Genomic DNA, 27,186 nt, shown 5'->3' on the forward strand with positions numbered 1-27,186 from the left:
AAGTGTCGCCTCACCTGGAAGGACTGCCTGGAGCCCTGAATGGTGGTAAGGGAGGAAGTGTAAGGGCATGTGTAGCACTTGTTCCGCTTACAAGGATAAGTGCCAGGAGGGAGACCCGTGGGGAGGGATGGGGGGAACGAATGGACAAGGGAGTCACGTAGGGAGCAATCCCTGCAGAAAGCGGGGGGGGGGAGGGAAAGATGTGCTTAGTGGTGGGATCCCGTTGGAGGTGGCGGAAGTTACGGAGAATAATATTTTGGACCCAGAGGCTGGTGGGGTGGTAGGTGAGGACCAGGGGAACCCTATTCCTAGTGGGGTGATGGGAGGATGGAGTGAGAGCAGATGTGTGTGAAATGGGGGAGATGCATTTGAGATCAGAGTTGATGGTGGAGAAAGGGAAGCCCTTTTCTTTAAAAAAGGAGGACATCTCCTTTGTCCTGGAATGAAAAGCCTAATCCTGAGAGCAGATGCGGCGGAGACGGAGGAATTGCGAGAAGGGGGTGGCATTTTTGCAAGAGACAGGGTGAGAAGAGGAGTAGTTCAGTTAGCTGTGAGAGTCAGTAGGCTTATAGTAGACATCAGTAGATAAGCTGTCTCCAGAGACAGAGACAGAAAGATCTAGAAAGGGGAGGGAGGTGTCGGAAATAGACTAGGTAAACTTGAGGGCAGGGTGAAAGTTGGAGGCAAAGTTAATGAAGTCAACGAGCTGCATGCGTGCAGGAAGCAGCGCCAATGCAGTCGTCGATGTAGCGAAGGAAAAGTGGGGGACAGATACCAGAATAGGTTTGGAACATGGATTGTTCCACAAAGCCAACAAAAAGACAGGCATAGCTAGGACCCATACGGGTGCCCATGGCTACACCTTTAGTTTGGAGGAAGTGGGAGGAGCCAAAGGGGAAATTATTAAGAGTAAGGACTAATTCCGCTAGACGGAGCAGAGTGGTGGTAGAGGGGAACTGATTAGGTCTGGAATCCAAAAAGAAGCGTAGAGCTTTGAGACCTTCCTGATGGGGGATGGAAGTATATAGGGACTGGACATCCATGGTGAAAATATAGCGGTGGGGGCCAGGGAACTTATTATCATTGAAAAGTTTAAGAGCGTGAGAAGTGTCACGAACATAGGTAGCAAGGGATTGAACAAGGGGGTATAAAACCGTGTCGAGGTATGCAGAAACGAGTTCGGTGGGGCAGGAGCAAGCTGAGACAATAGGTCGGCCAGGACAGGCAGGTTTGTGGATCTTGGGTAGGAGGTAGAAACGGGAAGTGCGAGGTGTGGGAACTATAAGGTTGGTGGCAGTGGATGGGAGATCCCCTGAGCGGATAAAGTCGGTGATGGTGTGGGAGACAATGCCCTGGTGCTCCTTAGTGGGGTCAGAATCGAGGGGTAAATAAGAGGAGGTATCGGCGAGTGCCTCGGCAAGGTAGAAGTCAGTACGCCAGACTACAACAGCAGCCCCCTTATCAGCGGGTTTAACGGTAAGGACTAGACTACAACAGAGAAAGCTTCGGACCCTAACTGTGCCTGTATCACCATGTTCCTCGCCAGTTCATAAGACAACCGAGAGTAGCACTAGCTCAAAGCAGTCTCTTACCAAAATATCAGCACCATCAAGTTCTCCTTCATCGTTTCTTACAAAGATAAGGAAACGAGAAATAAAAGGAAAAAGGAAAGAGCGATGGTAAACGTAGTTTAATTACTATATATCTGAAATATTTATATCAAAACTTTATTAACGGCTCTATGAGTGTCTCCGGTAACTCTGAGTGGATAGTGAAAACAGAAGGTGCTTGCAAGTGCATTCAGTGGAGTTAAAGCTTCAGGTACGTGACCAGACACCGAACATAGACTCACGCCCACGGCTGCCAATCATGCAAGTTACGTCACGTCACGATCGTCTTGTCCCGCCTCTGCGAAGACGGGCGCGCGGCCGGGTTCCGCACATCACACATCGCCAAGAACCAATAAGAACACTCGAGTGGGGGGTACGTGTCGGACGCAATTGCGCGCTTCCGATGGATCCGGGTACTTCCGGCTGAGACGGACTGGTCATGGTGCTGCTGGAAAACGACTCGGTGAGGTGCAGGGGATCTGGGGTGGCATTACCCTGGGGGCGGGGGGATGACCATTTTACTGGACCAAGGGGTATTGGAATCCAGGAGGGAGAGTTACACCGCTGTAGGAGTCATGGACCATATGGGTGACTATGAGAAAGATGGGAGTAACACCGACTTGCAGACTTTTATGGGTGGTAGTTAACTAGGCCCAGATAAGGATGATTAAGCGCAGGAAGCACTGGGGTCTGGGAAAGGTAACACTTGGATCGGGTGGCTGGAGATAGAGAGGGATACCTCAGGTCAGGAGGTAATGGGCAATGGGCCAGGGGTTCAACAGAGGCTCTAAGGGAAGGTGGGATAATGATGGACCAAGGTAAGGTTACACTGGAGCACCGTCTGTCTCGGTCTTTGCGGATGTTGTGCTGGGCAGTGGTTAATGGTGAGCCAGTGTATGGTTATACTGAGACAGAGGTTTACAATGTATGGTTACCCTTAGACAATGGATAATAGTGTGCCATGTAATGCCATGACACTGCAATGGGGATGGGTTGTTTTGAAGACAACATCAGTGGGGAGGGGGTTAATAGTGGGTCAAGAGGGAGAGTTCCACAAGAGTAATGAGGGGCTGTGTTACACAGGACACTGGATAATGGGCTATTAGTGGAGCAAGGTGAGTGGAACAGTTGAAGGACTTGCTGGCATAGGCCTCATGGGATCAGAATTGAAGTTCCTGAGCAGGTGGTGTAATGAGAAACTAAGTCATATTGTACATTTATATTTTCTTATGGTGTGTGAGTTCATTTGGGCCACTGAGTCTGTGTTAGCTGTCATTCCCTCACTTATTTTCTTGGAATCTTTTTCATGACCATTAGGTCTCCTCCAGTTTTCTTGCCTCCATGTATACTTGTAGAGATGTGGGAGGAAATGAAGCACCCAGGGCAAGCCACACAGTTCCAGGCAAAACTTGCATTCTCTGCACAGCACTAAGAGCCAGAACTGACTCAGGCTGCTAGAGTGATGATGCAGCACCTGTGTGTCCTGTTTCAACTTGATGTATAATGGTGCCTCTGTGGAACTTGCACCTTTTGCCAGTCCAATATCTACTTGTTTTTGTGTTGACAGCTGTGGTGTAATAAGACCATACGATATAGGAGCAGAATTAGGCCTATTGGCCCATCGAGTCTGCTCCACCATTTCATCATGGCAGATGCATTTCCCTCAGTCCTAGTCTCCTGCCTTCTCCCTGTCTCCCATCATACCTTGACTAATCTGCCTTATATATGCCCAATGACGACAGCAAATTCCATAGATTCACTACCTTGTGCTTCAAAAGATTCTTTCTTATCTCCATTCTAAGTGGAGATCCCTCTAGTCTGAGGCTGTGTCCTCTGGTCTTAGACTCCCCCACCAAATGAAACATCCTCTGCATATCACACTATCAAAGTCTTTCAATGTTCGATATCTTTCAATGAGATTCCCCTCCCCTCTGAATTCCAATTGCTATAAGCCCAGAGCCATCAAACACTCCTCATATGATAATCTTATCAAACCCAGAATCATTTTCATGAACCTCCTTTGAACCCTCTCCAATGTCAGCACATACGTTCTGGGATAAGGGGCCCAAAGCTTCTCACAATGCTTCAAGTGAGGCCTTGTCAGTGCTTTATAAAGCCTCAACATATTCTATATGCTTTTATATTCTCATCCTCTTGAAATTAATGCTAGCATCACATTTGACTTCCTCACTACCGACTCAAGCTGCAAATTAACCTTTAGGGAATACTGCACGAGGACTCCCAAGTGCCTCCACACCTCAGACTTCTGCATTTTCTCTCCATTTAGGAAGTAGTCTACACTTTTATTTCTTCTACCAAAGTGCATGACCATACACTTCCTGACATTATATTCCATCTGCCACCTCTTTGCCCATTCTTTCTGTAGCCTCTGATTCCTCAACACCACCTTTCCCTCTACCTATCTTTGTATCATCCGTAAACTTGGCCACAAAGCCATCAATTCTGTCATCCAAATTATTGACATCAAACTGCTAGTGTCTTCTATAGTGAAGTATTCTGCCCCCATTACTACCTGTACAGCACCATTTTTGAGCACTCTAATATCTTCTTTTCCCTTTCTTTTACACTTTATATATCTGAAGAAACTTTTGGTATCCCTTTTATTATTGGCTGGTTTACTTACTAATTTCATCTTTACCTTAATGACTTTTTAGTTGCTGTCTGTTGATTTCTAAAGGCTTCCCAATTATCTAACTTCCTACTAATTTTGCTCTTTTACAGTGGTGCTAGAAAGTTGGTGAATCCTGTAGAATTTTCTCTATTTCCTAAAGTGTTCCCAAAATTTCTCTATGACCTAAAATGTGATTAGATCTTCGCGCAAGTCCTACGACTAGATAAAGAGAACCCAATTAAACAAATAACACAAAAAGACTTGTTCATTTATTTATTGAGAAAAATGATCCAATATTATGTATATTTGTTGGAATAAGTATGTGAACCTCTGGGGTAATGCTTTCTACAAAAGCTATTTGGAATCAGGTATTCTAATCGGTGAGATATGATTGGAGGTGTGGGTTGTAGAGATGCCCTGCCCTATATATATAAAAAAGAGACACAAAGTCAGGTTACTGACAGAGCCTGCTATTCTCAAGAAAGATCTGGTTATGTGCACCATGCCTTGATCGAAGCAACTTTCAGAGGACCTTCGAAGAAGAATTGTAGAGATGCATGAAGCTGAGAAATGCTGCAAAAGCATTTCTAAAGAGCTGAGTGTTCATCAATCCACGGTAAGATAAACTGTCTACAAATGGAGGCAACTCAGTACTATTGCTACTCTTCCTAGGAGTGGGCATCCTGCAAAGATCACACCAAGAGCACAATATGCAATGCTGAAGGAGGTGAAAAAGAACCCAACGGTAACAGCAGAAGCCCTGCAGAAATATCTAGAACTTGCTAAAGCCTCTGTTCATGTGTCCATTATAGGAATAACACTGAACAAGAATGGTGTTTATGGAAGGACACCAGGCAGGAAACCACTGCTCTCTAAAAAAACATTGCTGCGCATCTGAAGTTTGCAAAAGTCCAACTGGAAGTTCTACAACACTTCTGGGACAATGTTCTGTGGACAGATGAGACAAAAGTTGAACTTTTTGGCAGAAATACACATTGCTGTGTTTGGAGGAAAAAGGGCACTGCACACCAACACCAAAACCTCATCCCAATTGTGAAGCATGGGGGAAGGAGCATCGTGGTTTGGGGCAGCTTTGCTGCCTCAGAGTCTGGACAGCTTGCAATCGTTGAGGGAACAATGAATTCAAGATTGTATCAAGACATTTTACAGGAGAATGACAGGGTAGCGGTCAGTCACCTGAAACTTAATAAAAGTTGGATAATGCAACAAGACAATCATCTGAAAGAGGAGTAAATCAAAAACAGAACAGTTTAAAAAGAAGAACTTTTGTGTTTTGGAATGGCTGAGTCAAAGTGCTGACCTTAATCCTATGAACCAAGGAGTTCATGCAAGGAAGCCCACCGACATCCCAGAGTGGAAGTAGTTTTGTAAGGAGGAATGGCCTAAAATTCCTCCAAGCTGATGTGCAGGACTGATCAACAGTTACTGGAAATGTTTGGTTGAAGTTGTTGTACAAGGGGGTCACATCAGTTACTGAAAGCAAAGGTATACTTTTTCCAACAAGTGCATGTAATATTGGATCATTTTTCTCAAATAAATAAATGAACAAGTATAATGTTTTTGTGTTTATTTAATTGGGTTCTCTTTATCTAGTTTTATGATCACATTTTAGGTCATATTAATGCAGAAGTAGAGAAATTTCTACAAGGTTCACAAACTTTAAAGTACCACTGTATATGCCCTCTCTTTGGCTTTTACGTTGGCTTTGACTTCTCTTGTCAGCCACGGCTGTGTCATCCTGTCTTCAGAATACTTCTAACCTACACCTTCTGAATTGCTCCCAGAAACTCCAGAAATTGCTGCTCTGCCATCATCCCTGCTAGTGTATTCTTCCAATAAATTTTGGTCAACTCCTTTCTCATGCCTCTGTAATTCCATTTTCTCCACTGTAATACTGATGCATCTGACCTTAGCTTCTTCACAAATTTCAGGGTGAATTTGATCATATTATGATAACTTACCTCTAAGGGTTCTTCTACCTTGAGCTTTCTTATCAATTCCTGTTCATTGCACAACACCCAGTGCAGAATAGCTGATCCCCTAGTGGGCTCAACCATGAATTGCATCAAAAATCCATCTCATCGGCACTCTAAATTCCCTCTCCTGGAATCCGGCACCAACCTCTTTTTTTCCCAATTTACCTGCATATTGAAATCCCCCATGACTATTGTAACATTGCCCTTTTGGCGTGCATTTTTTATCTCCCAATGTAATTTGTAGACTGCATCTTTGCTACTATTCGGAGGCCTGTATACAACTCCTATCAGGGTTTTTTAACCCTTGCAGTTTCTTAGCTCTGCCTATAACAATTTGATGTCTTCCGATCCTATGTCACCTCTTTCTAATGATTTGATTTCACTTTTTTACCTGCTCTCTCTGCCTACCTGCCTGTCCTTTCAATACAAAGTGTATCCTTGAATGTTAAGCTCCCAGCTGTAACCTTCTCAGCCACAGATTGATGCCCACATCATACATGCCAATTTGTGACTGCTCCATGTTCATCCACTGTGTGTGTGTGTGTGTGTGTGTAGCATGCTGACTGAGTTTTGTTCCTCTTACAGTTCCTGACAGAGCTAACAAGGCTTTTCCAGAAATGCCGAACCTCAGGAAGCATTTACCTCACCATGAAGAAATGTGAGTATCAAAGCATGCCTGTTCTTGCTTTGTTTTGGAAATATAGGTGTCACCCAGTGACCCAAACTACTTGTATTTAGTGAGGGAGGTGATGCCTGATGTTCATCTTAAATGTATGGGTAGAGTATCACTGTGGGCTGCACTGGACTTTATGATCCGTTGAATGTTTGAATCTAGCCATGGCAGCTGATCAAGTTAAGTTCAAGTAATTAAAGCTTTTGCTTGGTAGATGTTAATCTCAGTAATTTTAAACTTGGAAGTTTCAAACTGCTTTTTTAACTTAGGTTATTTGTTGTATTTTTTTTCACGGTAACACGTTGAAGCTGCACCCTCTCTGACATGCTGGTGGAGAGAGTTTTATTTGGGTTTTTAGCGCTGGAAATAGTTACATTCGGACATGTCTCATTATCGTGGCAGCAGTATGGTTGCATTGTTTATTCCAGGGACCAGCTGATTGTGCTTATGCCAACCGGTTTAGCAAACAGAGCGCGGACACCCCGGCTGAAATCTGGAGGAAAACACAGAGGATGCAGAGGGGTATCAAAAAGGCGAGGGAAGGGGACCGGGTCGAGACAACAGAGGCTTATGGAGAAGAGAAGTTATAAGCCGTGTCTCCCCTCTCATTATGGGCAACGTAAGATCGCTGGGTAATAAAATGGATGAGTTAACGGCGCTTGTCAGGAGTCAGAAAACATTTCGGGAGAGCTGTGTTATGTGTTTTACTGAAACGTGGCTGCACGAGGACATACCTGATCAAAACGTTTCCATAGAGGGCTTCCAGAGCATTCAGGCTGACCAGAATTGCACTGAGAGCGGTAAGCGTAAAGGAGAGGGGCTTGCTGTTCTGGTAAACAACAGATGGTGCAATCCTGATCATATTACGATCAAGGAACGTGTTTGTAGCCTGGATATTGAACTTTTTGCTGTTGGACTCAGGCCATATTATTTGCCAAGGGAAATCTCACATGCAATTGTGGTTGTTGTGTACATCCCTCCCTCTGCCAACCCGATGTTGACGTGTAACATCATTTACACCGTCATAGCCAGATTACAAACCCAGCACCTGAGTGCCCTCATTACCATCTTGGGTGACTTCAACCATGTTACCATGGCTAGGACACTACCCAACTTCACGCAGTATGTGAGCTGTACAACCAGAGGGGAGAGGACTCTGGATTTGATGTACGCTAACGTTAAGGATGCATACAGCTCCTCTCCCCTCCTCCCACTGGGAAGGTCAGATCACAACCTGGTGCATCTAAAACCCTGCTACGTGCCTCTGGTGAAGAGTAAACCTGCAACCTCGAGGACAGTGAGAAAATGGTCAGAGGAGGCTTATGAGGCGCTCCAGGGTTGTTTTGAGGTGACAGACTGGCAGGCAGTCTGTGAGCCACATGGAGAGGATATTGATGGGCTCACAGAGTGCATCACTGATTACATCAACTTCTGTGTGGACTGCAATGTTCTGACAAGAACTGTCCTTTGTTATGCAAATAACAAGCCATATGGGTAACAAAGGACATTAAGGACATCCTGAATGCTAAAACGAGGGCGTTTAGAGATGGAAATAGGGAGGAGCTGAGGGCAATACAGAGGGACCTGAAGGCCAGGATCAGGGAGGCTAAAGACAGGTACAGGAGGAAGCTTGAGTGGAAACTCCAGCAGAACAACATGAGAGCGGTCTGGAGTGGGATGAGGACCATCACTGGGTTCCGGCAAACTAGCAACAGAGGAGCTGAAGGCAGTGTGGACAGGGCCAACAAACTCAACTGTTCTTTAACAGATTTGACATTGTGGCCCCTGCCCATCCCCCACATGAGTCATCTGTTGTCGGCCCCCAACCAATACATATTCCACTCTCCCCTCCTATCCCTCCTCACAGTCCCCCACCCTGCTCTCATGATTATACCCCTTCCCCACACAAAACCACCACAGTGGGCTTCACGGCTGAACAGGTGAGAAGACAGCTGAAACGTCTCAACGCAAGCAAGGCTGCAGGACCGGATGGTGTCAGTATCAGGGTGCTCAAAACCTGTGCCCCTCAGCTATGTGGAGTACTTCGCCATGTATTTAACCTGAGCCTGAGGCTCCGGAGGGATCCTGCCTCGTCCCTGTGCTGAAGATGCCGCGCCCCAGCGGCCTCAATGACTACAGACCGGTGGCATTGACCTCTCACATCATGAAGACCCTGGAGAGACTTGTTCTGGAGCTGCTCTGGCCTATGGTCAGGCCACACTTAGAACCCCTCCAGTTCGCCTACCAGCCCCGACTAGGAGTTGAGGATGCCATCGTCTACCTGCTGAACCGTGTCTACGCCCACCTGGAAAAGCCAGCGAGCACTGATGGTCGTGTTTTTTGACTTCTCCAGTGCGTTAAACACCATCCGCCCTGCTCTGCTGGGGGAGAAGCTGACAGTGATGCAGGTGGATGCTTTCCTGGTGTCATGGATTCTTGATTACCTGACTGGCAGACCACAGTACGTGTGCTTGCAACACTGTGTGTCCGACAGAGTGATCAGCAGCACTGGGGCTCCACAGAGGACTGTCTTGTCTCCCTTTCGCTTCATCATTTACACCTCAGACTTCAACTACTGCACAGAGTCTTGTCATCTTCAGAAGTTTTTGGATGACTCTGCCATAGTTGGATGCATCAGCAAGGGAGATGAGGCTGAGCACAGGGCTACGGTAGGAAACTTTGTCACATGGTGTGAGCAGAATTATCTGCAGCTTAATGTGAAAAAGACTAAGGAACTGGTGGTAGACCTGAGGAGATCTAAGGCACCGGTGACCCCTGTTTCCATCCAGGGGGTCAGTGTGGACATGGTGGAGGATTACAATTACCTGGGGATACGAATTGACAATAAACTGGACTGGTCAAAGAACACTGAGGCTGTCTACAAGAAGGGTCAGAGCCGTCTCTATTTCCTGAGGAGACTGAGGTCCTTTAACATCTGTCAGACGATGCTGAGGATGTTCTACAAGTCTGTGGTGGCCAGTGCAATCATGTTTGCTGTTGTGTGCTGGGGCAGCAGGCTGAGGGTAGCAGACACCAACAGAATCAACAAACTCATTCGTAAGGCCAGTGATGTTGTGGGGATGGAACTGGACTCTCTGACGGTGGTGTCTGAAAAGAGGATGCTGTCCAAGTTGCATGCCATCTTGGACAATGTCTCCCATCCACTACATAATGTACTGGTTGGGCACAGGAGTACATTCAGCCAGAGACTCATTCCACCGAGATGCAACACAGAGCGTCATAGGAAGTCATTCCTGCCAGTGGCCATCAAACTTTACAACTCCTCCCTTGGAGGGTCAGACACACTGAGCCAGTAGGCTGATCCTGGACTTATTTCCTGGCATAATTACATATTACTATTTAATTATTTATGGTTTTATTACTATTTAATTATTTGTGGTGCAACTGTAACGAAAACCAATTTCCCCCGGGATCAATAAAGTATGACTATGAAAAACAACATCTGGTTCAAAGTTCAAAGTAAATTCATTATCAAAGTACATATATGTTCCCATATACAACCTTGAGGTTCATTTTCTTTTGGACATAGTTAACAAACCTATAGAACAATAACCTTAACAGAATCATTGACAGAACACCCAACTAGGGGATTTCTTTGTGTTTTGGTGGGGCGGGGGCGATCGATATGCCTATTCTGGTTTTGTTCGTGTTTTTGTGCAGGGAGGGGAGGTTTTGGGGATTGATGATCATGCTGCCTTTCTTTCTTGGTTTCATGGCTACCCAGAGAAGAGGAATTTCAAGTTGTATACTTTGATGATAAATTAACCTTTGAAGTGTAATTTAATGAAGTTATACCCTTTGGTTCGAGGACCTAATGGTTGAGCGATAGTAATAGTCCTGAATCTGGTGTTGCGAGTCCTGTGGCTCTTGTACCTTCTTCCTGATGGCAGCAGTGAGAAGAGAACATGTCCTGGGTGGTGGGGGAACCTGATGACTACTTCCTAGTATTCTTCAATGTTGCCACACGACTGGAGATGACTCTAGAATCAAACCATTGTTGTAGGTCTAATAGCCTACTCAGTTCAGTGGTAGTTTGAGACTCATGATAATTGTCAATTACATCCACATCTTGTGAATGAAGAAATAAAAATTTCATCTATTGATTGCATATCTTTTTCCAACAAATCTCCATTCACTGATAACTGTGGTATAGCAGTTGTATTCTGTGAGTTAGCAGCATCGTTGGATACTTTATTGTCGCCAAACAATTGGTACTAGAATATACAATCATCACAGCGATATTTGATTCTGCGCTTCCCACTCCCTGGATTACAAATATTAAATATTAAAAATAGTAAAAAATAGTAAATATTAAAAATTTAAATTATAAATCATTAATAGAAAATAGAAAAATGGAAAGTAAGGTAGTGCAAAAAAACCGAGAGGCAGGTCCGGGTATTTGGAGGGTACGGCCCAGATCCAGGTCAGGATCCGTTCAGCAGTCTTATCACAGTTGGAAAGAAGCTGTTCCCAAATCTGGCCGTACGAGTCTTCAAGCTCCTGAACCTTCTCCCGGAGGGAAGAGGGACGAAAAGTGTGTTGGCTGGCTGGGTCGTGTCCTTGATTATCCTGGCAGCACTGCTCCAACAGCGTGCGGTGTAAAGTGAGTCCACGGATGGAAGATTGGTTTGTGTTATGTGCTGCGCCGTGTTCACGATCTTCTGCAGCTTCTTTTGGTCTTGGACAGGACAACTTCCATACCAGGTTGTGATGCACCCTAGAAGAATGCCTTCTACGGTGCATCTATAAAAATTAGCAAGGGTTTTAGGGGACAGGCCAAATTTCTTTAGTTTTCTCAGGAAGTAAAGGCGCTGGTGGGCCTTCTTGGCAGTGAACTCTGCTTGGCTAGGCCAAGTCAGGTCATTTGTGATATTGACCCGGAGGTACTTAAAGCTTTTGACCTGTTCCACTTGTGCACCACCGATGTAAATTAGGTCATGCGGTCTGCTACTCCTTCTGAAGTCAACAACCAATTCCTTCGTCTTGTTGACATTGAGGGATAGGTTATTGTCTTCGCACCATGCCACCAGGTTCTTAATTTCCTCTCTGTACTCAAACTCATCATTACCCGAGATACGGCCTACAATTGGATTTTAAGGTAACTCAGACTACAATCCAGGCTAATATTCCTGTGCCTTGCTGTGTTGTGTTGCTGGATGTGTTGTCCTTCAGATAAGATATCAAACCAAGGTTTTGTTGATGGGTCACTATCCTGTCATGTTAAGCCTCCCTTTTTCAAATTTGGTGTCAATTTCTCCGTTCCTGTAAAAAAAAATCTATTGGCTTTTCCCTCTGTGGTGTCTCCTGCCAATCTCCAATCTACCAAAGCCATTAAACCTCTTAAATTTGTTTCAGTTTCTCCATCAGGTTTCCAATCCTGTCAAAATATTGAAGAGCTCAGAATTGGGTTTGTTATCACAACATATGTCATGAAATTTGTTGTTTTGCGGCAGCAGTACAGTGCATGGCATATAAGAAATTGGAAGTGTATTATAATTACAAGTTACGGTAAGAAATATACAGTACATAAAAATGTAGTGCAAAAAAGCAGAAATAGTGAGGTGATGTTCATGGACCATTCAGAAATCCGATGTTGGAGGGGAAGAAGATGTTGAGTGTGTCTTTAGGCTCCTGTACATCCTCTCTGATTGTAGTGAGAAGAAGCATGTTCTGCATGGTGAGGGTCCTTAATGATGGATGCCAGCTTTTTGCTTCGCCTTTTGAGCATGTCCTCGATGGTGGGGAGTTCAGTGATCATGGTGGAACTGGCCGAGTATTCAACCCGCTGCAGCTTTTCTTGATCCTCCAGTGGTGATGCAGCCAGTTAGAATGCACTCTACTGTACACCTGTAGAAATTCGCAAAAGTCTTTGGTGACATATCAAATCTCCTCAAACTTCAAATGAAATTTAGCCACTGTCGTGCCTTCCTTGTAATTACATGTTGGGCTCAGGATAAGATATCTTGACACCCAGGAAACTGCTGACCCTTTCCACAGCTGACCCTTTGAGGACCGGTCTGTTCTCCCAACTTCCCGTCCTTGGTCTCACCAATGTTGAGTGTAAGGTTGTTTTGCAATACCACTCATCCAAACCAATCTATCTCACTCCTCTACCATTTGAGATTCTGCCAACTACAGTTTTGTCATTGGTGAATTTATCGATGGAGTTTGAGCCATGCCTAGCCACACAGTCATGAGTGTAGAGACAGTAGAGCAGTGGGTTAAGCATGCAACCTGTGTTGATTGTCAACGAGATGTTCAGCTCTGTTCAATTCTTTAAATGACATTCTACCTGATTGTGAAGGTTTATTCTCTTTGGACTTCTCAAACGGTTTGGAGATTTTTTTTAATGTTGTCTGAAAATCTCCCTCCAATGTTTCTAGATTCCACATTGAACTGGCAGCCAATTTGGAACAGAGTGGAAGTAAACCTTTGATTTTAGGAACAATTGAAGTCATCTCTAATACTCCCTGCCACCACCATATGGGTAGGACTGCCCTTCCCAGGATTCATTCTAATCTTTCCAATTCTAATCAGAATCACTAGTAGTAGCACTTTAGCATTTCCTCCTGTGTTTCTTAAGGATCTAACTTTAATTGCCCCCGTTTATCTTCTGTAGTTAATTTCCTGGTGATGTGGTTTATCAGCAACGAGTTTGCACATGTATGCAGATGTACCAGCTTTACCCACTATTACCTTCCAGTGTCTAAATTGTCTGACACCCAGGACTGAATGATCAGGGGCCCCACTACAACCTCAGTCCCTACCCATTAACTCCATTCCTTTCTCTGGTAACACCTAGAACTGAACGGATTCCTTGCAATCTTGAAGACTACTTGACTCTGACTCAAAGATGAATTTAGAATTTCCTTCGGAAGCTCATATTTTGCTGTACCATTTGAGATGACCTCTGCTAAGTGTAAGTCAGGGGTCCCCAACCTTTTTCGCAGCGCGGACCGTTTTAATATTGACAATATTCTTGTGGACCATCCGACCGGTGGGGGTGAGGCGGGGGAGTATGTTCAAGTAGGGTTAAACTCACCCCAATATGTCTTTTACAGTTAGGGTTGCCAACTTTCTCACTCCCAAATAAGGGACAAAAGTAGCAGTCAAACCCCGGGACACTTTACCCCAGGAAAGACTACCATGACCATGAAGCCTTATGTGGGCACCTGTGTGCGCATGCGTGACGTGCTCATCTAATGTGTGTATGTGCGTACGTGCCGATGTTCTCAGTTTTGCCTGCATCTTCCCGACTACACTGTACGTATGTTATTTCTGCTTTATATAGGCTGTGAATTTATCATATCAATCCTGCTTTTACTATATGTTAGTGTTATTTACTTTCGGTTTTATGTGTTATTTGGTATGATTCGGTAGGTTATTTTTTGGGTCTGGAAACGCTCAAAAATTTTTCCGTATAAATTAATGGTAATTGCTTCTTCACTTCATGCCATTTCAGCACAAAAGGTTTCATTGGAACGCTGTACCATAGCGGGGTAAATGCGGGACAAACCAATTTAGCCCAATATACAGGATGTCCCGGCAAATATGGGACAGCTGGCAACCCTATGTTCAAGTTCAACAGTGCGTGACAGAGAATGAGGAAAGGCGCAGCTGACTCATATCATTTCCTCGCGGCTCGGTAGCGCATGCTTTGCGGCCCGGTGCTGGTCCACGGCCTGGTGATTGGGGACTGCTGGTGTAAGTTGGGTGACAGACGAAGATAATTTCCAGAGCTTTGTACTGTTGGTACTTGGTGTTCCATCTGGATCTCTTGCACACCCTGGGCTTTAATTGTGTTTAATCACTGCTCTACTGTTGTACCACATATTGGGATGTCTGAAATGTGAGTGGTGGTCCTGTGGCTCCCCTGTTACCTCTTGGGTAGAGTTCAGAGGTTAGTCAAAGTCGTGCTCGTGTAGCACCTTTAACGATGTGCCCAAACTTTTTACACCCAGCTATGAAGGAAATTATTAGGATATATGATTAAGGAAGTAATCCCAGAGCTTGGGGCCAAGATAGCTGATGCCACAGCTGCCTGGTGGGGCGACTGAAAGCAGAACAGAGTGTCTATTGTTGTGGGAACTCTGAAATTTGAGATTGTTGGGCTGGAAGTGGGTAGAGAGGGTTATAAATCTTGAGGTATGTGAATTGAAGAGAAATGACAGGTATTAATGCTTCCCTTCCTGTAGATGATGGTCGGACAAAACCAGTTCCACGGAAAGGGAACCCTGACAATTTTGAACCTGCTGATAACAAGTGTCTCCTGCGGGCAACAGATGGGAAAAAGAAGATCAGCACAGTGGTAAGTGACAGGATGACGGTGAGCAGCAGCCCTAAAACCAACAAATAAAAGCAGGAGCTGATTCAGCCCTGCGTGTTCCTCCTTTTCAGTTGAATCTTGATTTCATTTATTTACCTTATTTCTACATTACTTAATGCCTTGGATAACCTATCTATCAAGCTCAATTTAAAAATCGAACGTTGATCTACAACATCCACAGACTTTTGGAAACCTCCAGAATGTATTCATGGTGCCTTGCTTTGAATATTATAGTCGTCTATATGATCATACAAGATGGTTTTAAAACATTTGAGAATTTTCACTTAAGGGAATTCACTACATGGGAAAAGAAGTGCCTCCATTTTGAAGCACCTTGTGAACTTGAGGCAGTAGATAATTGCAACTACCCATCACTGATCTACAGTGGCAGGCAAAAGTTTGGCACCCCTGGTCACAATTTCTGTTACTGTGAATAGCTAAGCGAGTAAAAGATGAACTGATTTCCAAAAGGCATAAGGTTAAAGATGACACATTTCTTTAATATTTTAATCAAGAAAACTTTTTCTTACTTTCATCTTGTACAGTTTCAAAATAACAAAAAAGGAAAAGGGTCTGAAGCAAAAGTTTGGGCACCCTGCATGGTCAGTACTTAGTAACACCCCGTTTGGCAAGTATCACAGCTTGTAAACGCTTTTTTGTAGCCAGCTGAGAGTCTTTCAATTCTTGTTTGGGGGATTTTCATCCATTCTTCCTTGTAAGGCATGAAAATGCCCAATGCTGACCTCTCAGGTCTGAGTCAACGTAGTCATCATCATCAAGTTCTATTCAAAAGGTTCAAAAGAATATCTAAACAAGCCTGATGCATTTTGGAAACAAGACTGATGAAGTTAAAATAGAACTTTTTGGCCGCAATGAGCAAAAGTATGTTTGGAGGAAAAAAGGGTGCAGAATTTCATGAAAAGAACCCCTCTCCAACTGCTAAGCATGGGGGTGGATCGATCATGCTTTGGGCTTGTGTTGCAGCCAGTGGCACGGGGAACATTTACTGGTAGAGGGAAGAATAAATTCAATTAAATATCAGCAAATTCTGGAAGCAAACATCACACCGTCTTGTAAAAAAAAAACGGAAGATGAAAAGAGGGTGGCTTCTGCAACAGGATAATGATCCTAAACACACCTCAAAATCCACAATGGACTACCTCAAGAGGCGCAAGCTGAAGGTTTTGCCATGGCCCTCACAGTCCCCTGACCTAAACATCATCGAGAATTTGTGGATAGACCTTAAAAGAGCAGTGCATGCAAGACGGCACAAGAATCTGACAGAACTAGAAGCCTTTTGCAAGGAAAAATGGGTGAAAATCCCCCAAACAAGAATTGAAAGACTCTTAGCTGGCTACAAAAAGCGTTTACAAGCTGTGATACTTGCCAAAGGGGGTGTTACTAAGTACTGACTATGCAGGGTGCCCAAACTTTTGCTTTGGGCCCTTTTCCTTTTTTGTTATTTTGAAACTGTAAAAGATGGAATTAAAGAAGTTTTCTTGCTTAAAATATTAAAGAAATGTGTCATCTTTAACTTTATGCCTTTTGGAAATCAGTTTATCTTTTACCCGCTTAGCTATTCAGAGTAACAGAAGTTTTGACTGGGGTGCCCGAACTTTTGCATGCCACTGTATATCCTGCTGCATTCTTCACAAATCTTTTACATTATACATCACAAACAGTAAAGGTCCTAGTACAGATCCCCATGGAACACCATTAATCACAGACCTCCGCGAAAGTAAGTCCCCTCAACTGCTACCCTCTGACTTCTCTCGGCAAGTCAGTTCTGAATCCAAATGACCAATTTACCATGGATCCCATATATGTCAATCTTCTGGATGAGCCTCCCCTGAGGGACTTTGTCAAAACCCTTACTAAAATCTATGTAGACAACGTCCACATCTCTACCTTAAATCACCCTCGTTGCCTCGTCAAAAAACTCAATCAAGTTAGTAAGACAAAACCTGCTCTGTACAATGGCATGCTGGCTCTCCATAACCAGGCCAGGGTTTTCCAAATGTGCATAAGTCCTATCCATAAGAATTCTCTTCCTTACCACAGACATGAGACTATAGCTTTCAGAATTATCCCTGGTCCCCTTCTTGAGCAAAGAAACACCATTAGGTATTCACCAGTCCTTGGGAACTTGCCTGTGGCTAGAGAGGATGCTAAGATATTGATCAAAGTTCCAGCAATCTTTTCACTTGCCTCTGTCAATAAACCGGAGTATATCTCGTCAGGCTTGGGACTTGTACACCTTAATGCTCTTTAGGAGACCCAACGCTACCTCCTCCTTTACCTCAAAATACTCTTAGCATATCAATACGCTCAGCACTGATCTCCCTATCCTCCACATTACTACTTCATTAATACTGATGTGAAGTACTTATTAAGGGCCTTCCCCACATCCTCCACATCCAAGCAAATGTTAAGTGGTCCTACCCTCTCCCTATTTATCTTGTTGCTCTTGATGAATGCCTTGGGATTCTCTTTAATCCTAGTTACCAAAGACTTTTCATGGCTTCACCTGGCTTTCTTAATTTCGCTTCTTTTCTTTCTTCTTTGTAATCCTAAAGGGCTCTGTTTGATTATAGCTTCCTAAGCTTTACGTACTTTCCTCTTCTTCCTCCTTGACTAAATTCATCGCTTCTCTCAACATCCAAAGTTCTCTTAAATTGCCATCCTTGTCCTTCCTTCTGACTGGAATGTACCTGTCCTGTGCTGTTTGCAGTTGGTCCTTAAACACCCTCCACATGTCAGATGTGGTCTTGCCCCAAAACATTTGTTCCCAGTGAACTTTCCCTGGTTCCTGCCTAATGCTTTTGTAATTTGCAGTGCTCCATTTTAATACTCTCCTGCAAGGTCCATACTTACCCTTATGTATAGCTATCATAAAGCTTAATGAGTTGTGGTCACTGTTCACCCACTGAAAGGTCAATCATCTGGACAGGCTCATTACCCAAACCTTGTCCAGTACAGCTCATCCTCTTGTTGGTCTATGCATACTGATTTAGGAAACTCTCCTGGATGCACTTAACAATTTCTGCCCCATCGAAATCTCTTGCGCTAAGAAGATACCAGTTTAAGGGAAGTTGAAGTTTTCCATGACAACAGCGCTAATGTTTTTATACCTTTCCTTAATCTGACTGCATATATGTTCCTCAATATCCTGGTGACTACTGGGGGATCTGCAGTATAATCCCATCAGAATGACTGCACCCTTCCTATTTTTGAGCTTTACCCATATAGACTCAGTGGACGATCCCTCCATTATGTACCCTCTGGGTGCAGCTGTAATATTATCCCTGATTAGTAGTGCAACTCCAGTACCTCTTTTACCTCCCTCTCTGTCTTTTCTAAAACATCGAAACTCTGGGACATTAAGCACCCATTCCTGTCCTTCTCTCAACCAAGTCTCTGTTATGGCCACAACATCATAATTTCATGTACTGATCCATGCTCTAAGTTCATCACCTTTACCTGTAATACCTATAGCATTTAAAATACACACACTTCAAACTACTTGTCTTATTGTATCTGTTACTTTGCTCCTGCTTGTTTTTACTGGCTCCAAATTCTACTTTCCTGTCCATCCTTCCACGTTCTGACCTGGTTTCCATCCCCCTGCCAAACTAGTTTAAACCTTCAGAACAGGCACTAGCAAACTTCCCAGCCTGGATATTGGTTCCCTGCTCCATTCACTAGATCCTCAGCTACTCATGTATCTGTACTATCATCCTATTCCTGCTATGACTAGTGTGTGTCACTGGAGTAATCCAGAGATTTCTACCTGCACTTCAGTCTCTTTCCCCCTTTCTACCTATGTCAGTGGTGCCAATGTGCACCACAACCTCTGGCTTCTCATCCTCCTCCTTGAGAATATTGTGTAGCCACCCTGAGATATCCTGGTCCTTAATTTTGGGAGGCAATACACTGTCCTGGCATCTCTTTCGCGGCCAAAGAATCTCCTGTCTGTCCGTCTAACTATCGAGACTCCTATCACTATCACTCTACCTAAATTTACCCTTCACTGCTGAGTCTGAGAGCTGGTCACACAGTGCCACTGGCCTGGCTGCTGCTGTGCCTTGATAGGTCATCTCCCGCACCCCCCCCCCCCAACAGAAGTATCCAAAGGGGTATACTTATTGCTGAGGAGAATGGTCATGGGAACCTTGCAATGACGCACTGACTGCTTACTCCCATTCCTTCTGGTGATCACCCATCTACTATCTGAAGCCTGTACTCTGCGTATGACCACCAAGTCTTGTCTGAGGTTTTCAGCCTCCCAAATGGTCCAAAGTACATTCAGCTCCAGTTCCAGTTCCAGTTCCAGTTCCAGTTCCTGTTCCTTGACCTTGTCAGTCAGGAGCTAAAGTTGGATGCACTTCCTACAGGTGTGGTCACTTTGAGTTTCACGCTTACTGGGTCACTTACTCAGCCTCTTGCTGAGCATATTGTATCTTTGGCTCTAATTTCTCAAGCCTAAGTTCTACAATCAAAGAAATGGTTCCAAACAACTCGCTACTCTTTGCCTCCGCCTGTTCTCACTGAAACTTGTTGAGCCAAAGCACCCACTCAAACCCTGGACTACCCCAACAGTAGCTGCTCCCACAGTGCCCACTATGTGTACACTTCGCTTCTTTTTATTGGCCCTTTGATAAGTTGCTAATAACCCAGGTGATCTCCTGCCCTGCAGACAAGTCCCGACAGACCTTGCTTTCTTTTTAAAACTGATGTGTAAGGTCCGTAAGGAACTATCTCCAACCCTCTCAGATCTCCTGCTCAGCAAACCTTTTAACCTTTGGAAACTTCTGACTAAGCGCTGTCTCCAGCTCCCTGCAGAAGTTTTAACCTTTGTAGAATTTTACACTAGGCCTCCCAAGTCCCTTTGCTCCTCTGTTTTCTGAATTTGCTACTGGTTTAGAATGTAATCTATGCCTTTATTCCATCTACTGAAGTGCACTTCCCTACACTGATTCCATCTTCCACTTCTTTGCCTGTTCTCCTAATCTGTCCAAGTTCTTCTACAGGATTCCTGCTTCCTCCTTCCTCTGTGCTACCTGCCCCTCCACCTATCATCTGCAGGCAAGGCCACAAAAACATCAATTCTAGGTTTTATTTTGTTTGATGGCCTGAGACATGAGAGGTGGTAGAAATTCATAGCTCTTCCATAAGTGACATCTGAAGTTAGGTCAATTACTAATTTTTAATCTGTTGACTAACGACAAGTGGAAATGAGCCAGGGTGTTTAGGATCTCCCTCCTATTCTTATCGTGGTGAATGTATAAACTGATGAAACAAATATTAAAAATTTCTGCTGTTAAATTATCCTTTTTCTTTCAGATAAGCTCCAAAGAAGTAAACAAGTTTCAAATGGTAAGTAAGCACAGTGTAATCTGTAATTATAAATACATTATTGGTGTAATTTGTAAATCTTGCAACCAAAAAGGTGGCAGATTAGCAACATACATCAAAGTTGCTGGTGAATGCAGCAGGCCAGGCAGCATCTCTAGGAAAAGGTACAGTCGACGTTTCAGGCCGAGACCCTTCGTCAGGACTAACTGGAAGAAGAACCAGTAAGAGATTTGAGGGGGGAGGGGGAAATCCGAAATGATAGGAGAAGACAGGAGGGGGAGGGATGGAGCCAAGAGCTGGACAGGTGATTGGCAAAAGGGATTTAAGAGGATCATGGGACAGGAGGCCCAGGGAGAAGGGAAAGGGGGGGAAAAACCCAGAGGATGGGCAAGGGGTATAGTGAGAGGGACAGAGGGAGAAAAAGGAGAGAGAGAAGAAGAATGTGTGTATATAAATAACAGATGGGGTACGAGGGGGAGGGGGAGGTGGGTCATTAGCGGAAGTTTGAGAAGTCAGATTTCCTCGTGTTTGCAGATTAGCAATTGACAGGTATCCCAACTCTGGCAAGTTTCTGCTTCCCCTTTTACCAGTACCATTCTTAACAAGGAGTGGATGTTTGCAAATTCATGGAATAATAGCTTACGATCATAGCAACTACAGAATATCTATTTTTTGGGATGAAGTTGCTGAATGCAAACAAGACACCTTGATATGCGCTATTTTAATTTGATAGACGCAGTATTTCCCTTGATGTACTCTGTCCTCTTCACCAGTTAAAATAACCAGCAGTCTTTGCCAACACCTTGAAAGGAACAGCCTCATGCATCACCTCTGCTGTTGTTTGATCACAGCCTGTTCCATGCTGTTATTGTTACTGTGCGTCCATGGATGTGCACGGCCTTGAAAGCTCATTGCCCCCTGGCGTCCATCCTTGGAGAGTTCCACTACCCTTTGTATGATTTCCCTGTAGCATGCTCAATTTTTAATTTTGTGCTGCTTTACTCTGCATTCATGCATCAGAAGAAATGGTTTTGCATATCAATCATTACAACTTTAAAACAACAATCATAATTTGTTGCAATATAAGCTAATTCAGCTTGTTCCTATTATGTAACTGTTTGTGCACTTGTATGTAATCGGGTGTATATCTATGAAATGCTTTACTAAGGACATCAATCCCTGGTGCAGTATCCTGAAGTAAACCCTGTTCTGTTTCTGCATTTAAACTTCTCATTCAGCTGGAGATCATGAGGCAAGAGTATGCCTCGATTTATTTCCCTCTGGCATGAATTAGTTGACCTTTGCAAAGATAGAAATATTTTACTCCTTGGGATAAAAAAAACCCAAGGTACTTCTGACCTGTTGAAGTATGTGGGTTATTAATTAATCCAGCAGCAATGTTTTTTTTCGTGTTGCTGTTTGCAGTTAATATTTCATATCACTGGATGTCGCTGTGATTCCAAGATGGACACCTGTTTATCTTCCTGAAAACATTTTACATAGAACATAGTACAGCACAGTACAGGCCCTTCGGCCCACAATGTTGTGCCGACCCTCAAACCCTGCGTCCCATATAAGCCCCCACCTTAAATTCCTCCGTATACCTGTCTAGTAGTCTGTTAAACTTCACTAGTGTATCTGCCTCCACCACTGACTCAGGCAGTGCATTCCATGCACCAACCACTCTCTGAGTAAAAAACCTTCCTCTAATATCCCCCTTGAGCTTCCCACCCCTTACCTTAAAGCCATGTCCTCTTGTATTGAGCAGTGGTGCCCTGGGGAAGAGGCGCTGGCTATCCACTCTATCTATTCCTCTTATTATCTTGTACACCTCTATCATGTCTCCTCTCATCCTCCTTCTCTCCAAAGAGTAAAGCCCTAGCTCCCTTAATCTCTGATCATAATGCATACTTTCTAAACCAGGCAGCATCCTGGTAAATCTCCTCTGTACCCCTTCCAATGCTTCCACATCCTTCCTATAGTGAGGTGACTAGAACTGGACGCAGTACTCCAAGTGTGGCCTAACCAGAGTTTTATAGAGCTGCATCATTACATCGCGACTCTTAAACTCTATCCCTCGACTTATGAAAGCTAACAACCCATAAGCTTTCTTAACTACCCTATCCACCTGTGAGGCAACTTTCAGGGATCTGTGGACATGTACCCCGAGATCCCTCTGCTCCTCCACACTACCAAGTATCCTGCCATTTACCTTGTACTCTGCCTTGGAGTTTGTCCTTCCAAAGTGTACCACCTCACACTTCTCCGGGTTGAACTCCATCTGCCACTTCTCAGCCCACTTCTGCATCCTATCAATGTCTCTCTGCATCTTCGACAATCCTGTACACTGTCTACACCACCACCAATCTTTGTGTCGTCTGCAAACTTGCCAACCCACCCTTCTACCTCCACATCCAGGTCGTTAATAAAAATCACGAAAAGTAGAGGTCCCAGAACAGATCCTTGTGGGACACCACTAGTCACAATCTTCCAATTTGAATGTACTCCCTCCACCACCACCCTCTGCCTTCTGCAGGCAAGCCAATTCTGAATCCACTTGGCCAAACTTCCCTGGATCCCATGCCTTCTAACTTTCTGAATAAGCCTACCATGTGGAACCTTGTCAAATGCACCCTTATTTTGCCCCCTTATTCGTTACTTAGAATAATCCAAGAAACAAAAACCATTGCCCCCCTGTCCCCAGTCAGTCTAAAGGCTGATGTATACTTCTGTGTAGTAGCCTACTCAAGTGGCCTATGCCGTTGTGAGCATTCATACTTGTGTGTTGGTGTGTCTGCGTCGCTCTGCAATTCACCGCCAAAATGCTAGTTCGTGGTGGGGTTTCTGTGCCACTGTGTTGAGTTTCTTCGTGTTGAAACTCAACATGAAGAAACTCAAACTTCAAACAATGGTGACTGAGACTGAAGGAGGATGAATTTTCTGTGCTTGTCCGGCCACTGAGAGACATGGACGAGGAAATGCATTTCAGATATTTTCGGATGTCGGCAGGTAGATTTGATGATTTGGTTCATCGTCTCCAACCATTTATTTCGCATCAGTGTACGCACAGTATACTCAGAGACTGGCAATCACCATTTGAGTTTTAGCTTCAGGTGGAAGTCAACAGGCTGCAGCAGCTAGCTACAAACTGGCGTTAAGCACAGGGTCCTCCATAATTTCGGAGGTCTGTAAGGCTTTATGGAAAGCATTGCAGTCAGAGTTCCTTCCCTGCCCTTCAGTCACCCAATGGGAAGCTATTGCAGTGTAGGAGGAAATGTGATTCTACCAAGTGGACCAATCACAGTTGTTGCGGTCTGCATTACCGTGTAGTTACATTTTTGGGGAGGTGTGTGTCAGGCTACGGCATAGGGTACGCGGCTACGCCATACCTATGGCGTAGATCTGACGCAAAAGTATAAATTGGCTGTAAATCAGAGAATAAAAGGCAGCAAAACAATTTGCATTGAAATAGTTCCTTTAACATTAAAGTGACAACTCTTTAGAGAACAGTTGTGGCTGAACAGGTAGTCATTAGAACGAGTACCTAACAGGTAGTTTTTATGGGGAATCTTAAAGGAAGTGCAAAGTGCTCAGAGCTGAAGATAGCTGTGAGTGGTGGAGAAGAGAAAGTTGCAAATAGATAAGAAGGAACACACACATCAGACAGTTCTGCTGGGTAAGTTAGAGGAATGGATTGTGAAATCTTGGAGAGTTTTTTAAATACTAGGATGAGATTCTTAAAAAATCAGTTGTTGGACACTGGAGTGGTATACGGAAATAAAGTAACAAATGACTGGAATTGGGTCAGGCATACGACAGGCGTAGCGGAGAGTTGATTTGAAATTAGAGAAGGTGGAAGATGAGTCGTAGACCAGGGGAACTTTGGAATACTGGAGTCCAGAGCAAGGTAGTGTGACCATTCTAATCTTTAATAGCAAACTTGCCTGCTGTAAGACTTGGATACTAAAAATTAGTTTGGGAGTCCTTTCTTTTGTGGCAGAAAATCTGAGGATCCATTAGTTACAGTCTCAGTGATACTTGGTCTACGTTAGGATGTAGGAGTTTGGAATGTAATTGCTGAACTTGAGTAAACTTGTTGAGAGTTTCCGTATAGGTTGATTCCAGCATTCTGCCATGTGTGTACTTGGCTGAGATGTGCAATACTTCTTAACCTGTTTCTATACTGGAGGAGGTTAGGGAGTGTTGCACACCTGTAGCTGTGACTCAGTGGGTGGCACTTGGTTTAAGTCGGGATTTTATGGTTTTAATGCTAGCTGTAGGAGATGAACTATGTCGTGCAACGGTGTGTCAGGAATGATGCCCTTCCTTCACCCTGCTGAGAAAGCATAGCATCTTGTCATTATCACATTGCTTGAGGGATTTTGTCAAGTATAAATCAACTCTTTACTGCATTATAATTGTTATTATACATCTGAAATACCTCCAAGCTCTAAGGTGCCTTGGGAAGCCCTGAGATCATGAAAGTCATTAAGTAACAGTGTGTGTCTTAAGTGTTAAAGAAGAGGACGTGTACTCAAATCTCAGATTGATTCTGTCAGAAATATTCTTCCTACACCCATCCACCATTGTTTTCAGATGGTACTATTCATCTTGACATAACTCAGAAGTTAATTTCCATGGGGTATTTTTTTTTCAGGCATATTCAAATCTGTTACGGGCGCACATGGATGGGTTAAAGAAGAAAGACAAGAAGAGCAAGAGTAAGAAGACGAAAGCCACACAGTGATGTCATGGTGTGTGGGTTTCCTGGGAGTGGGGTTGGGGGAGGAGGAGAGTTCACTTTACCAGTACCCGGCATCTTAGAAATTGCTCATGTATCAAATGGAATCGATGTTGGGAGAGGAATGAGTTCCAGAAGAGCATTGATTAAAAATGCACAATACCACCAGTAATGGATAAATATTCCCCCACATGACACATCATTTTGCAGTCCATGGGCAAGTTTGCAAATGTCTATCGTGGACATCTGGTGGCAACAGCAAGAATGATGAAGGAAGTCTGTTGGGTATCAGTTGGAAAAGCCTATTATCCTACAATCAGCCTCCCCACCACCCTCCTTCAATTATTGTGCAGTTAACCATATTGTGACAATATTGTGAAGCATCGCAGGGCATGACCAAAAACCTCTGATCTTTGTCGGGATTTGCTTCTGATTAGTTCATAAGCAAGTGGTCACTACAAGCAAAGGTCGTTTTACATGGATGATAGTTACTGTGCATTCTGTAACCTCAAAGGTGTGTTCCTCTGATCAATAGGTATTCATTTGAATTAATCTCGTTGATATAGTTGCACTGTCTGCTTCCTTTTATCTCACAATTGAATGTTATCCAAATTTGCTGACCACCACTGAGACCAAATCCTTAATGTCACACGTGGGCAATGACCGTCAACTCCAATATAGAAGTCTTTTTCTCCTGCTATTGTAGAACTAGCTAGAAGGAGCTGGTTTCTACAGTAACGGGAGAAGAGTCTCATAGAATTACAAATCTTAAGCGTGAATGTGAAAAGGGAGAATCAAGTTTTGATTTTCTTTATTGGAGCATTGACCTCTCTGGTGGGCTAGGAGCGAGTTTCTTGTTTAAAGATTAATAAAATTTGTGCAATGTGACTTAAGTTTCATGCAAGGCTAGATTATGATGTGACTTATATATATTGTAGATTTGTATTAATTACATTAAAAAGCTTTCTCTGACTTTTTTCACTGCACCAAGAATTGTTTTGTTTTTGTAGAGTTCATGTTGGTAAGAGGTGGTAGGCCTGACCTGCGATCAATACTCACCCAAACTATTGATTATCAGTTGAGTTTGTGCAGCAACTTGTACACATACTGTTAGAGCTACTGGCTCTTGAATAAGACATTAAACCAAAGTTCACCTGTCCAGGATGGATGCAGCAGATTCCATTAACCTGCTTTTAAAATCTAGGGAATTTGTGGTTTCTTCATTCATCCCAAGTCATTTACACAGATTGAGTGGCTATCACCTTATTTGATTTTTGAGATACTTTGCTGCTGTTTTCCTACATTTTAGTAGTGACTTTACTTCAAAAATATTTTGACTAGAATATTCTGAGCTCATAAATAAAAAAAGTTTGCTTGGTTAACTTGCATTCAATAGGCTATCTGATGATTTCTATAAATTAAAGCTGAGCTGCAAGTTTTTATACACTCAAGCAACACTTAAAGATGTGCAGCCAGCTCTAACACATACTGAATTTAAAGCCAGTGGTCAAGCAGTTGGAGGATGGATTGATCATTGAGTAGATCTGAAGGGCCTATACGATTAATACATAATCAAGAACCCTTTCCACAAGTTTCCTTTCATGAGAACTCTGTGCTTTACTAGTCACTTCCAATAAAATGTTAGCAGATGATATTTTGGATTGCTGTCTTTCATAATTAATGTCACTGTAGGTACAAAACTGAAGCACTTCCTGCTCTCTACAAAACAGTTGCTAGTCTCCATCAGTTCTCTTCTCTTGTTCTTTGACTGCTAGTTGTCTCAATGACTTAGTTGGCTTTCTCATTTGTAAAAAAAAAAATACATGTCCAC

The 27,186-nt window shown here is 43.7% G+C and overlaps 1 protein-coding gene across 1 annotated transcript; it reads left to right on the top strand.

Moving 5' to 3' along the window:
- Positions 1–1,840: 1,840 nt before the first annotated feature.
- Positions 1,841–26,330, top strand: srp14 (signal recognition particle 14). The gene is made up of 5 exons (XM_072265465.1): positions 1,841–2,073; positions 6,825–6,897; positions 15,129–15,241; positions 20,603–20,635; positions 25,272–26,330. Exons 1-5 carry the CDS (start codon positions 2,050–2,052, stop codon positions 25,359–25,361), a joined length of 333 nt encoding a protein of 110 aa, XP_072121566.1. The 5' UTR covers positions 1,841–2,049; the 3' UTR covers positions 25,362–26,330.
- Positions 26,331–27,186: the final 856 nt, after the last annotated feature.

This window comes from Mobula birostris, chromosome 1 (assembly GCF_030028105.1).
Source record: "Mobula birostris isolate sMobBir1 chromosome 1, sMobBir1.hap1, whole genome shotgun sequence".
NCBI lineage: Eukaryota > Metazoa > Chordata > Chondrichthyes > Myliobatiformes > Myliobatidae > Mobula > Mobula birostris.